The 14,400-nt window shown below is 42.8% G+C and overlaps 1 protein-coding gene across 3 annotated transcripts in view; it reads right to left on the minus strand.

Moving 5' to 3' along the window:
- Window positions 1–1,902: 1,902 nt before the first annotated feature.
- Window positions 1,903–14,400, minus strand: part of LOC121544687 (tyrosine-protein kinase receptor TYRO3-like) — a 42,369-nt gene continuing 29,871 nt past the window's right edge. For 2 of the 3 annotated variants that reach the window (XM_045209113.1, XM_041854750.2), the window contains exons 13-19: window positions 10,465–10,545; window positions 9,923–10,015; window positions 8,881–9,002; window positions 7,813–7,922; window positions 4,057–4,216; window positions 3,586–3,722; window positions 1,903–3,380 (exon numbers count right to left, since the gene is read on the minus strand). In XM_045209113.1, coding sequence (XP_045065048.1) covers window positions 2,972–3,380; window positions 3,586–3,722; window positions 4,057–4,216; window positions 7,813–7,922; window positions 8,881–9,002; window positions 9,923–10,015; window positions 10,465–10,545 — 1,112 coding nt within the window. In that variant the 3' untranslated portion in view covers window positions 1,903–2,971. Of the gene's footprint in view, window positions 3,381–3,585; window positions 3,757–4,056; window positions 4,217–7,812; window positions 7,923–8,880; window positions 9,003–9,922; window positions 10,016–10,464; window positions 10,546–14,400 lie in introns of all 3 variants that reach the window. The other variant, XR_006657600.1, reaches the window with a different exon arrangement.

Raw genomic sequence — 14,400 nt, forward strand, 5'->3', positions numbered from 1 at the left:
TTATTTACCGAGCTGAATGGCATTTACAATCTTTATAGCCACTCCTGAGTCTAACGCTGATGGATGGGCCTGGGGATGTCCATTCATTTGGATGCAAACACTGACAGCCCGAGTCTGATTGATCAGGCTGTAATACACAATAAATTGGTATATACAGCCTCAAACTAATGCCTGCAAACTCGTGTAAATGTTCCATACAAGCTAGAATGTTGAATAAAATACTTAATTACTCTACCGGTTGTCTGTGCGGTTTGTCCTTCAGCTGTTTGAAATTTTAGACAAAATATCCACCGTAAAGTATTGTTTAGCAGGTAGGTATATGGTTTGTATTAGCACCAAGGTAAAATTAGTTTTATATTAGATATTTGGTTCTCTTCAATAGCAATAGATGGGTTAGCTGACGTCACAAAAACAATGCGCATGCTTCCATGGAGCAGAAGTTCGTGAGTAGTTGTGATTCTGGATGGTGAGCAACAATGACAAACTGCTATGTGGGGAATCGTAAGTGGCTAGTTCAATTTTGTTCTTGATACCATTGTTTTGACAGAATTCATGACAATGCTAATATGGCAAATTTGCTAGCTAACCAACTGTAAAGCTATATTTGAGAGACAAGGAGTGCTCATTGTGGAAATTTGTTTTGAAACATTGGAGACTAAATATCGTTTACATGTTGTCAACATTCTAAGCCAACCCAGTATTTTTTACCCCATAGTTGTGCACACGTCGATTTTGTCCATGACAATGGTATATTCTGAATCATGATTTCAATCTTTTAAAAAAGGGTGGATTGTTCCCCATCCTCTCCCCTGATTTAGAATATACCATTTTCATTGTCATGGCATGCTTGGTTTAATAGGTATTGACAAGAGAACAGAATATCCTATATGAAACTAATTTTATCTGCTCCAGAGTGGCGCAGTGGTCTAAGGCACTGCATCTCAGTGCTTGAGGCGTCACTACAGACGGTTCGATTCCAGGCTTTATCACAACCGGACGTGATTGGGAGTCTCATAGGGCGGCGCACAATTGGCCCAGCGTTGTCCGGGTTTGGCCGGTGTAGGCCATCATTGTAAATAAGAATTTGTTCTTAACTGACTTGCCTAGTTAAATAAAGGTAAAATAAATGAAATACCTACCAGCTCTCTAAAAGGTCGGTAAACAATACTTTCCTGTGGATATTTTGTCTCAATAGAGAAGCTGAAGGACAAATCGCACATACAACCGGTACAGTAAGTTAAAAGGTAGTATTACTAACCTCCCGAGTGGCGCAGTGGTCTAAGGCAGTGCTAGCTGTGCCACTAGAGATCCTGGTTCGAATCCAGGCTCTGCTGTAGCCGGCCGCAACTGGGAGACCAATGGGGCGGCGCACAATTGGCCCAGCATCGTCCAGGGTAGGGGAGGGAATGGCCGGCAGGGATGTAGCTCAGTTGGTAGAGCATGGCGTTTGCAACGGCAGGGTTGTGGGTTCGATTCCCACGGGGGGCCAGTATGAAAATAAAAAAGAATAATGTATGCACTAACTGTAAGTCGCTCTGGATAAGAGCGTCTGCTAAATGACGTAAAATGTAAAAAAAAAAAATACTAAATTCTGGCTTGTAAGGAACATTTACACAATAATGCAGGCATTTTTTATTATTTTGCATGCATTAGTTTCAGGCTGTATATACCAATGAATTGTGTATTACAGCCTGATTAATCAGACTGCACGCGAGATCAACAACAGTGGTGTTGAAATTACCTTTGAAATTGGGAGAAGACAAACAAATCTCAGTATCTGACAATTTACAATAAAATAACTTTCTTGACCTTCATTTATCCAGATCAGATGGGGCACAAATTAGACTGCACATGGGTTTCGTTACATGTTCGCCCTAAAGGTGCAAAGAAAAATATACCATACGTGATGAAACAACCAATACTTTATTTACTTACACTTCAGGTGAGAATTACATTGTAGCTTGATGCACAACTCTAAACCAACTATACACATGCTGGTAAGGATGGACTGGACAGAGAGAATCAAAGCACCAGCTTCTTAAGTCTGTTTTTAATGATCTAGGTTGTATATCTGAAAATAATTTTATACAATATACAAAAAATTACATTTAAAAGATATTAAAACATCATGTCCCTTGATATCCCATACATGGAATGCTTCAAAAAGCTAAATCAAGGGTGTGTGTAAGCACTCTGAACATCAGTGAACGACAGGCTCACATTTGATCAGGCTAATGTCTTAACACATATCCATATTCACTCTGGTATATATATTTTTTGAACACATACACACTGTTCTGCATATATTCCTGTTTCATAAATTCTCAATGGTGTTCTTCAAAAGAACTCAGTCACAATGTTAGGGGATTATTACAGTGGTGGTCCTGTGTAATGTTATTCTAAGGTTAAATGAGAATACAGATTAAGAACGTGTAGCACACTATTGGACAGGAGGTGCTTATCATAGTTAAGGGTGTAAGGGAATACGTTCGCAAAGCAGCAAATACCAATGTTCAATACCTATCACCTACAGTACACACTAAGGACGTAGGCAGCATTTTACTTTAAATTCAGTCCCTAAACTTTAAAAGGTGCGTATCTAAATACTATGAGTAGTGAATTTTCAGTTGAAAAGTTAACTGTATATCAGTCAAATGTATCATTGACAATATCAGTAGTGTTACTGTTGTGATTTGTTCAGTGTAAACGTAAGGCTGATTGTGTGTGTTGTGAAGTCCTTCGTTTAAAGTACAAAAAGACACTGTGAATGAATGGCAATAAAATGGGTAGAAAAGTTCAGTGAGATATGCACTTCAATCCAAGTTTTCTCCATTGAGTAATGCTGGTAAGCAGCTGTTGTTTTCAGAAACTTCACTGGAGGGCAGTAATGAGTGACCAACCCTCCACAACCTACTGGTCAGTCTGTGAAATCTGTAGGGCAGGGAAGGCGGCATGTTGTTCAAAATATAAATCACACATTAATGATCGCGTCTTCATATTCCTCATCCCTGACTTCTTGCTGCAAGGTATCTATTGAGTCCCCCTGCCTCCCACCCTCCTCTTCAGTACAGTTGCAGTTAGGGCCAATGATGTAGCGGTAGTCTCCACCGATAGCAAGAGCTGCCCCAGAAGACACCATGAGCCAGTCTTTCTCATCCTCCTCCATTCCCACACACTGCCAGGGCATTGCTGACCACGAGGGGTCCTCCCCTGAGCCAAGTGCCCCTGGCTCCCCCTTGTCACTCTCCAGGTTAACGTAAAGAAGGGCCTCCTTCATAAAACTAGGCCCTGGGTACAGCCCCTCCAGCTGGTCAATCAGGTGCTGGAAACTGGGGCGGCACTTGGGAACAGGGCTCCAGCAGCTATGCATGATCTCATAACTGGAAAAATATTCAAACTATCAGGTCATTATTGTGTTCTCAATGAGGTACCTGGTTAAATACAGTAAAACATATAAACTCATGATTTATATTTTTCTGGCACCAATGATAATTTCATTGTTTAAGTCATTTGAAAAGTATAACAGAACCCATCACGATTTGTCAATGGCTGAGTCTTTTCTATCAGATCCAGTGGATCACTCACATGTCGTCTTGGCAGTCAGGTGGCTGTTTGAGCCTCTCTCCCTTGATGAGGTACTCGTAGATTTCAGAGTTCTCCACCCCGGGGTAGGGGGTCTGTCCCCGTGCCATGATCTCCCACATGGTGACTCCAAACGCCCACTGGTGGGAAACAGTCAGTTAACTTCTGGGGGCGCTAAAGGCAAAGATAAGGAATTGACAGTTCCGAAAACAACATCTCATCAATGAAACAGAATCAGTCAGTGAACATCTGGGGCCACTACATGGTTTTAAAAAATTCAATTGACTGGTCTGAAAACAAAATCAGCATTTTATCTATGATGCATTAAGTTACATTACAAAACAAATGTAATCCTTTCCACAAAGCTGATTTGAAGAGGGATCCCAACTCAAATATTACTGTCCTACAGTGTCACTCTAATTTTTAAAGCAAAGGTATGAACACTGAGGGTGCGTTTGGTTGTATGTAACATACCACATCACTCTGAGTAGTGTAGACATTGTCAGCAAGACTCTCCAGTGCTATCCACTTGACAGGCAGCTTTGAGACAGATCCTTGTCTGTAGTAGTCACCACTGTAGATTTTCTTTGAAAGGCCAAAGTCTGCCACACAGACTGTCAAGTTTTCACTCAGCCTATGAATAAAGGAGTGGAGATGGTCACAATGTAACCCTGACGCAGAACCAAGTTCTAGTAAATTCAGTGTGTAAACTATATTCGAGGGAGTTCCAGTTAAGAAATAGAGTAAAATGACAGGCTGAGTCTTAAAATTGCGCCCCATTCCCTATTTCAAGGTTCGTAGGTCATAAATTCTGGGAAAGTCATGATATTTAAAAAAGAAGATAATAATAATAAATAAAACAAATCCAGCCCTGGAAAGGTTTTGGAAAATGATCAAATCCTAAAAGTTTTGGAAAATTAATTTTTTAATTTTTGTTAATGTCATTTATTTAGGAATAGTTTCTACATATATGATCAAATAAAAATCAACATATCAGCCAGGATCGGAATGACACTTTAGCCAAATATTTTTTATAACTAACCTAAGATAGACCACAGCATGTCGTTTCCAATGGGAGCAAATTAATCATAGTGGGCAGAACAAGCAAGGAGGTGGGCAGAGCACTGAGCACTGAGCTAGTGAGATCCTATTGGTACATTCTAGCATTTATTTGAACATTCCGGTAGGGAACACCTACTCTGAAGTGCGCGTGTGCAATAACTCAATTCGCCCTTGCACTCCTTCTAAACAACAAATGTTTTTTAAACTTTGGCTAAGGGTACAGTCTACAAATCGCAGTCCACTCTGTTACAGATTTTAGTTTTGGAAACAGAAAACTCTATGGAGATCAAATGTTTCATCAATGAGAAAATGTGCTGAATGTCGGACAAAATCCATCTTCTCCCACTTGCCGGCCACTGTGCTTCCTCTCATCAACATATTTGGTAGTTAGTGGAAATGCCCACCGGATTATTCACATTTATACATTTGGTGAAATATCTGGCTCATTGTTCTGTGCTTTAGTGTGTCTGTTTGATCACATCACCTGCATGTACAGTGCCTTCGGAAAGTATTCAGACCACATTACTTTTTCCACATTTTGTTACTTTATTAAATTGTTTTTTTATCCTCATAAATCTACACAAAATACCCCATAATGACAAAGCAGATATAGGTTTTTAGAAATGTTTGCTAATTTATTAAAAATAAACTGAAAAATCACATTTACGTAGGTATTCAGACCCTTTACTCAGTACTTTGTTGAAACACCTTTGGCAGCGATTACTGCATCGAATCTTCTTGGGTATGATGCTACAAGCTTTGCACATTTGGGGAGTTTCTCAAATTATTCTCTGCAGATCCTCTCAAGCTGTCAGGTTGGATAGAGAGCGTTGCTGCACAGCTATTTTCAGGTCTCTCCAGAGATGTTAGATCGGGTTCAAGTCCGGGCTCTGGCTGGGCCACTCAAGGACATTCAGAGACTTGTCCCGAAGCCACTCCTGCGTTGTTTTGGCTGTGTGCTTAGGGTCGTTGTCCTGTTGGAAGTTGAACCAGTCTGAGGTCCTGAGCGCTCTGGAGCACGTTTTCATCAAGGATCTCTCTGTACTTTGCTCCGTTCATCTTTGCCTCGATCCTGACTAGTCTCCCAGTCCCTGCCGTTGAAAAACATCCCCACAGCATGACGCTGCCACCACATGCTTCACCATAGGGATGGTGCCAGGTTTCCTCCAGACGTGATGCTTGGCATTCAGGCCAAAAAGTTCAACCTTTGTTTCATCAGTCCAGACAAACTTGTTTCTCATGGTCTGAGAGTCTTTAGGTGCCTTTTGGCAAACTCCAAGCGGGCTGTCGTGTGCCTTTTACTGAGGAGTGGCTTCCATCTGGCCACTCTACCATAAAGGCCTGATTGGTGGAGTGCTGTAGAGATGGTTGTCCTTCTGGAAGGTTCTCCCATCTCCACAGAGGAACTCTGGAGCTCTGTCAGAGTGACCCTCAGGTTCTTGGTCACTTCCCTGACCAAGGCCCTTCTCCCCCAATTGCTCAGTTTGGCTGGGCGGCCAGCTCTAGATGAGTCTTGGTGGTTCCAAACTTCTTCCATTTAAGAATGATGGAGGCCACTGTGTCTTTGGGGACCTTCAATGCTGCAGAAATGTTTTGGTACCCTTCCCCAGATCTGTGCCTCGACACAATCCTGTCTCAGAGCTCTACGGACAATTCCTTCGACCTCATGGCTTGGTTTTTGCTCTGACATACACTGTCAACTCTGGGACCTTATATAGACAGGTGCCTTTCCAAATCATGTCCAATCAATTGAATTTACCACAGGTGGACTCCAATCAAGTTGTAGAAACATCTCAAGGATGATTAATGGAAACAGGATGCACCTGAGCTCAATTTGGAGTCCCATAGCAAAGGGTCTGAATACTTACGTAAATAAGGTATGTTTTTTATTTTTTATAAATTTGCCAAAAATTCTAAAAGCCTGTTTTCGCTTTGTCATTATGGGGTATTGTGTGTAGATTGATGATTATTTATTATTCATTTAATCCATTTTAGATTAAGTCTAACTTACATTTTACATTTACATTTTAGTCATTTAGCAGACGCTCTTATCCAGAGCGACTTACAGTTAGTGAGTGCATACATTTTCATACTTAACAAAATTTGGAAAAAGTCAAGGGGTCTTAATACTTTTAGAAGACGCTGTATATATATATTTTTAAAGGACCTCAGCATTGGGGGGGATGTTCCCCAATGCTGGAAGGGAGGCCCCCAAGTGAAATAGTCTGGGAACCCCTGCTCTAGTTAACTGTTGAGCTATTATTAGCATGTAATCATATTTTCGTCATGTCCCCAAAAACTTTCTGACGACACTAACAATTTTTGAAAAATGAAAAGAACAATTCACTTCGTCATTGTATTAGTTTGGATTTTGGTTAAATTGTAATGAATCGAATCATGTGAATCTAAATAACAATTTGTGAATCGCAAACAGGTGAGTAAACACTAAGGTAGCTGACAATACTAGATAAAGATAAATGACAATACTAGAACATTTGTGGGCTTGCTTCAGCTGAATAAAAAGATGTGTAGCCTACCACAGCCACTTGATCTTTGATAGATTGAATGAGCAAATTATTTCAAAGGGCATAAGACGTATTTGGTTGTAATGTTTTATATCAAGGGTGGTCAACCATCCTCCAGGAGAGCTAATGGGTGTACAGGCTTTTGTTCCAGCCCCCCCTTCCCCCCTCTAACAAACCACATTTTAGAGATTAGCTGCTCAACCAGACCTTGATAAACTGGTTCTGATGTGTTTGAGCAGGGCTGGATCAAAAGCCTTCACCCCGTAGCTCTCCAGACTAGGGTTGACCATGCGTTTTATACAGTTGCCTAACTGGTATTCTACTTTGTGGGGGTTAAGTGCCTTGCACAACGACAACAGATGGTACATGGGATCAGAAAGCAGCCTCCCAGTGTTGATACCACATTATGCATACTTTTTTATACGTACATAGAGACGCCGCCAATGGTTGGTAATGGAAATTTGGTTAAACGTCATGGAAAAGTTATGATATTCCATCTCTCAAAATGTGTATGAACCCTGCTATTTAGTGCACTAGTTTTGACCAGGGCCTATAGGGCTCTGATCAAAAGTAGTGCCCTTTATAGGGAATAGGGTGCCATTTGAGATGAAGCCACTGTCTACTCTGCTGGTAATTGACTCACATGCAGTTGCGTGCAGCCAGATCCCTGTGTATGATGCTTTTTTTGCTCAGGTACTCCATTCCACGAGCAATGTCCAACATAAACTGTATGAGCATCTGCAGTGACACTGTCTGTGTGAGGGAGAGACCGCAACATTACTTTGTTAAAACATGATTTGAAGGTATGCATCAATTAGGACAATACTATTATTATTAGTATCAATATACACTCAGTAGCCAGTTTTAGGTACACCAACCCTGTTCACGAAAATTGTTCACTCCTACAGACAGTGGGTCATGTGGCCGTGACTTGCTATATAAAGCAGGCAGACAGGCATTCAGTTACCTTTCGATTGAACGTTAGAATGGGCAAAACAAGTGACCTAAGCGTGATATGATCGTCGGTGCCAGGTGTGCCGGTTCCAGTATCTCAGAAACGGCCGGCTTCCTGGGCTTTCCATACATGACAGTGTCTAGGGTTTATCGAGAATGGTGCAAGAGAAAATAAACATCCCATCAGCGGCAGTCCTGTGAGCGAAAACAGCTCGTTAATGAGAGAGGTCGAAGGAGAATGGCAAGAATCGTGCAAGCTAACAGGCGGGCCACAAACAGGCAAATAACGGCGCTGTACAACAGTGGTGTGCAGAACGGCATCTCGGAACGCACAACTCGTCGATCCTTGTCACGGATGGGCTATTGCAGCAGACTACCACACCGGGTTCCACTCCTATCAGCTAAAAACAAGAAGCAGCAGCTCCAGTGGGAAGGCAATCACCAACACTGGACAATTGAGGAGTGGAAAAATATTGCCTGATCTGATGAATCCCGGTTCCTGAGTCAGGATTTGGCGTAAGCAGCATGAGTCCATGGCCTCATCCTGCCTGCTGTCAACGGTACAGGCTGGTGGTGTAATGGTGTGGTGAATGTTTTCCTGGCACACGTTAGGTCCCTTGATACCAATTGAGCAACGTTTCTATGCCCTGAAGAATTCAGGCTGTTCTGGAGGCAAAGGGGGTCCGACCCAGTACTAGATGGGTACACCTATTAAACTGGCCACTGAGTGTGTATAAAATGTATAGGTGACACTCACAAAGGGCTCGTCTCCAAGGCGGGACATGAGCAGAAAGGTGTGAAGATCCCCGTGCTTCATGAAGGGAAGGATAACCATAGGGATGGGCAACCGTTGCTGAAGACGTCTGTGCAAACTCACTCCTAGAGAACCAAAAGATATTCAATCAACAACTCAGCAGAACAAGTCAGTCGAAGCCATGGCCGGCTCCAGACATAAGTGGTCGCTTAAGGCTCCAGGCTGCTAGGGGGCCCCCAACCTAAACCCCAACCCCCCTTTTAATTTTTTAGGAACTCACTTTTGAGAGTAAGAATAGTAGAATACACCAGGTGCAATTTCAAAATGTGGTTGTGCGTCAGCAGTTTCTCTTGTTATGTCAGTTACTGACAGTCACTCAATTAGCCATGTCAGCTAACTATTTTTTATTAGTAGTCTAGCCAGCTATCTAAACTTGTAATAATCATGGCCGAATACTGACCGGGCACACATGGCACTCGCCCAGGGGCCCTGACGTCTAGGTGGCCCCCATTGATTTTGTGAGTCATTCTCACTCAGACATCATATTAGATATGCACCCCATGGCAAAATGAGTAGAATTGCATGAAATTCGTTATAAAATGTAAATTAAAAAAATTCTCTGCCCATTGCAAAATCTGTAGAATTGCAGTAAACTTTATTTAAACCTGCAACATTTTCTCTACACCCCATAGCAAAATGTGTAGAATTGAAGGTAATTAACTTAAAACGTAACATGTTTTTCTCTCCGCGTCAAGAGGTGGGACAAATGTTTTGCTGCGAGGTGGCCCCCCCCCCCCGACCAAATCCCGCTTAGGGCCCCCAAAAGGCTAGGGCTGGCCCTGGTCGAAGTACCGTGATTGATGGACAACTCTTAAAACACTCAGTTTCCCATCCTAAATAGCCTACTTCTTGTTGTATTATATGTGGAAGCTGTTATTATTTGTAATCTGGCAATCCCTTTCTTAATTGCCCCTAAGGGTATAAATAAAGTTATATTTAATTGAAGTGAGTTGGCGGAAGTAAATGTGTCTTCACTACTACTAACCAATGAGCTGGATGACATTTGGATGGTGGAAGTCCTTCATGTAAGCAGCCTCTTTCAGGCACTGCTCAATATCACATGATGAGTTGATATCCGCTGATGTAAAAAGGACAGAAAACATAACAATTATCATAACTTCCAAGGACTTATTAGTTCACATTATACAGGTACAATTATCATGTGTATCAATGTAATATCCACTGACACACTCATAAGAGTAGGGGTGTTAACCCCGGTATCATGGCTAAATTCCCAACCTGGCCCCATTCCATCATGGCCAGCTAATCATCCCCCTCATTCATAATTGGCATACATCACTCCTCACCTCTCCACCTGATAGCTGATGTGTGGTGAGCGTTCTGACACAAAAATGCTTGCCGTGCAATACCCAGGTGGGTGCTACACATTGGTGGTGGATGAGGTGAGTTTCCACCTACTATGTAAAGCTCTTTGAGTACCTACGTTGGTAGAAAAGCGCTATATAAATCAGATCAATTATTATTATATAAAAGGCAGTAAAATGTAAAGTCTAAAGTCTCACTCACTTTTTAGCACCTTCACTGCAACCTTCTGTACAGTGCTGTCCTCCATCTTTAGGAAGGCCTCACGCACTGAGCCAAATTCCCCTAAACAGACACAGAAACATCACTGGCACGTTACTCCTGAAACAACTCAACATATTCCAAAACATAATACAGACATTATGTCTGTCTTGTTATTTAGCAATACACAGTCATGGCTCTTATCCTTCTAGACCTATCTGCTGCCTTTGATACTGTGAACCATCAGATCCTCCTCTCCACCCTCTCCGAGTTTGGCATCTCCAGCGCTGCTCACTCTTGGATTGCGTCCTACCTGACAGGTCGCTCCTACCAGGTGGCGTGGCGAGAATCTGTCTCCGCACCACGTGCTCTCACCACTGGTGTCCCCCAGGGCTCAGTCCTAGGCCCTCTCCTATTCTCTCTATACACCAAGTCACTTGGCTCTGTCATATCCTCACATGGTCTCTCCTATCATTGCTACGCAGACGACACACAATTAATTGTGAATCGCATCTCTGCATGTCTGGCAGACATTTCAGTGTGGATGTCGGATCACCACCTCAAGCTGAACCTCGGCAAGACAGAGCTGCTCTTCCTCCCGGGGAAGGACTGCCCGCTCCATGATCTCGCCATCACGGTTGACAACTCCATTGTGTCCTCCTCCCAGAGTGCAAAGAACCTTGGCGTGACCCTGGACAACACCCTGTCGTTCTCCGCTAACATCAAAGCGGTGACCCGATCCTGCAGGTTCATGCTCTACAACATTCGCAGAGTACGACCGTACCTTACACAGAAAGCGGCACAGGTCCTAATCCAGGCACTTGTCATCTCCCGTCTGGATTACTGCAACTCGCTGTTGGCTGGGCTCCCTCCCTGTGCCATTAAACCCCTACAACTTATCCAGAACGCTGCAGCCCGTCTCGTGTTCAACCTTCCCAAGTTCTCTCATGTCACCCCACTCCTCCGCACACTCCACTGGCTTCCAGTTGAAGCTCGCATCTACTACAAAACCATGGTGCTTGCCTACGGAGCTGTGAGGGGAACGGCACCTCCTTACCTTCAGGCTCTGATCCTACACCCAAACGAGGGCACTACGTTAATCCACCTCTGGCCTGCTAGCCCCCCTACCTCTATGGAAGCACAGTTCCCACTCAGCCCAGTCAAAGCTATTCGCTGCTCTGGCACCCCAATGGTGGATCAAGCTCCCCCACGACGCCAGGACAGTGACCACCTTCCGGAGAGACACTTGAAACCCTACCTCTTTTAAGGAATACCTGGAATAGTATATAACAATAATCCTTCTACACCCCCCCTCCCCCAGTGGTGGTTGTCCCACTGGCTATCCTAAGTTGAATGCACCAATTTGTAAGTCGCTCTGGATAAGAGCGTCTGCTAAATGACTTAAATGTAAATGTAATGGTTATAGGCCATGCAATACACAGTCATGGTTATAGGCCATGCCAGACTTTTGTAAATCAAATAAACAGGTGTAGACTAACAGTGAAATGCTTACGGGCCCTTCCCAACAATGCAGAGAGAAAAAATTGAAATAGTAGAAAAAATATATATAATCACAAGGAATAAATACACAATGATTAATGATAACTTGGCTATATACACGGGGTATGAGGTAGATATGTACGTATACAGTGCATTTGGGAAGTATTCAGACCGCTTGACTTTTTCCACATTTTGTTACGTTACAGCCTTATTCTAAAATGGATTAAATTGATTTTGTTCCCTCATCAAATCTACACACAATACCCCATAATGACAAAGCAAAAACAGGTTTTTAGAAATTGTTGCAAATGTATAAAAAATAAAAAACTGATACCTTATTTACATAAGTATTCAGACCCTTTGCTATGAGACTCGAAATTGAGCTCAGGTGCATCTTGTTTCCATTCATCATCCTTGAGATGTTTCTACAACTTGATTGGAGTCCACCTGTGGTAAATTCAATTGATTGGGCATGATTTGGAAAGGCACACACCTGTCTATATAAGGTCCCACAGTTGACAGTGCATGTCAGAGCAAAAACCAAGCCATGAGGTCAAAGGAATTGTCTGTAGAGCTCCGAGACAGGATCGTGTCGAGGCACATATCTGGGGAAGGGTACCAAAACATTTCTGCAGCATTGAAGGTCCCCAAGAACACAGCGGCCTCCATCATTCTTAAATGGAAGAAGTTTGGAACCACCAAGACTCTTCCTAGAGCTGGTCGCCCAGCCAAACTGAGCAATCGGGGGAGAAGGGCCTTGGTCAGGGAGATGACCAAGAACCTGATGGTCACTCTGACAGAGCTCCAGAGTTCCTCTGTGGAGATGGGAGAACATTCCAGAAGGACAACCATCTCTGCAGCACTCCACCAATCAGGCCTTTATGGTAGAGTGGCCAGACGGAAGCCACTCCTCAGTAAAAGGCACATGACAGCCCACTTGGAGTTTGCCAAAAGCCACCTAAAGACTCTTAGACCATGAGAAACAAGATTCTCTGGTCTGATGAAACCAAGATTCAACTCTTTGGCCTGAATGCCAAGCGTCACGTCTGGAGGAAACCTGGCACCATCCCTACTGTGAAGCATGGTGGTGGCAGCATCATGCTGTGGGGATGTTTTTCAGCGGCAGGGACTGGGAGACTAGTCAGGATCGAGGGAAAGATTAACAGAGCAAAGTACAGAGAGATTCTTGATGAAAATCTGCTCCAGAGCGCTCAGGACCTCAGACTGGGGCGAAGGTTCACCTTCCAAAAGGACAACGACCCTAAGCACACAGCCAAGACAATGCAGGAGTGGCTTTGGGACAAGTCTCTGAATGTCCTTGAGTGGCCCAGCCAGAGCCCAGACTTGAACCCGATCGAACATCTCTGGAGAGACCTAGAAATAGCTTTGCAGCGACTCTCCCCATCCACCCTGACAAAGTTTGAGATGATCTGCAGAAAATAATGGGAGAAACTCCCCAAATACAGGTGTGCCAAGCTTGTAGCGTCATACCCAAGAAGACTCAAGGCTGTAATTGCTGCCAAAGGTGATTCAACAAATTACTGAGTAAAGGGTCTGAGTACTTATGTAAATGTGATATTTCATTTTTGTTTGAAAACAATTCTAAACGCCTGTTTCTGCTTTGTCATTATGGGGTATTGTGTGTAGATTGATGAGTAATAAAATAAAATAAATCAATTTTAGAATACGGCTGTAACCTAACAAAAAGGAGTCTGAATACTTTCCGAAGGCACTGTAGGTAGGGATAAAGTGACTAGGCAACGGGATAGATAATAAACAGTAACAGCAGTGTATGTGATGAGTCAAAAGAGGTTAGTGCAAAAAGGGTCAATGCAGATATTCCGGGTAGCTGGTTAACAATTTAACCAACAATTTAGCAGTCTTATAGCTTGGGGGTAGAAGCTGTTCAGGGTCCTATTTATTTATTTATTTTTTTATTTATTTCACCTTTATTTAACCAGGTAAACCAGTTGAGAACAAGTTCTCATTTACAACTGCGACCTGGCCAAGATAAAGCATAGCAGTGCGATAAAAACAACAACACAGAGTTACATATGGGGTAAAACAAAACAAAAATCAAAAAAAAAAAATACAACAGAAATACAATTAATATACAGTGTGCAAATTTAGCAAGTTATGGAGGTAAGGCAATAAAATAGGCTATAGTGCAAAATAATTACAATTTAGTATTAACACTGGAATGATGTGCAAGAGATGATGTGCAAATAGAGATACTGGGGTACAGATGAGCAAAATAAATAACAATATAGGGATGAGGTAGTTGGGCGGGCTAATTTCAGATGGGCTGTGTACAGGTGCAGTGATCGGTAAGGTGCTCTGACAACTGATGCCTAAAGTTAGTGAGGGAGATAAGCGTCTCCAGCTTCAGAGATTTTTGCATTTTCTCATGGTCTAAGAGTCTATTGGTTCCAGACTTGG

The sequence above is a fragment of the Coregonus clupeaformis genome, chromosome 29 (genome assembly GCF_020615455.1).
Source record: "Coregonus clupeaformis isolate EN_2021a chromosome 29, ASM2061545v1, whole genome shotgun sequence".
Classification (NCBI taxonomy): Eukaryota; Metazoa; Chordata; class Actinopteri; order Salmoniformes; family Salmonidae; genus Coregonus; species Coregonus clupeaformis.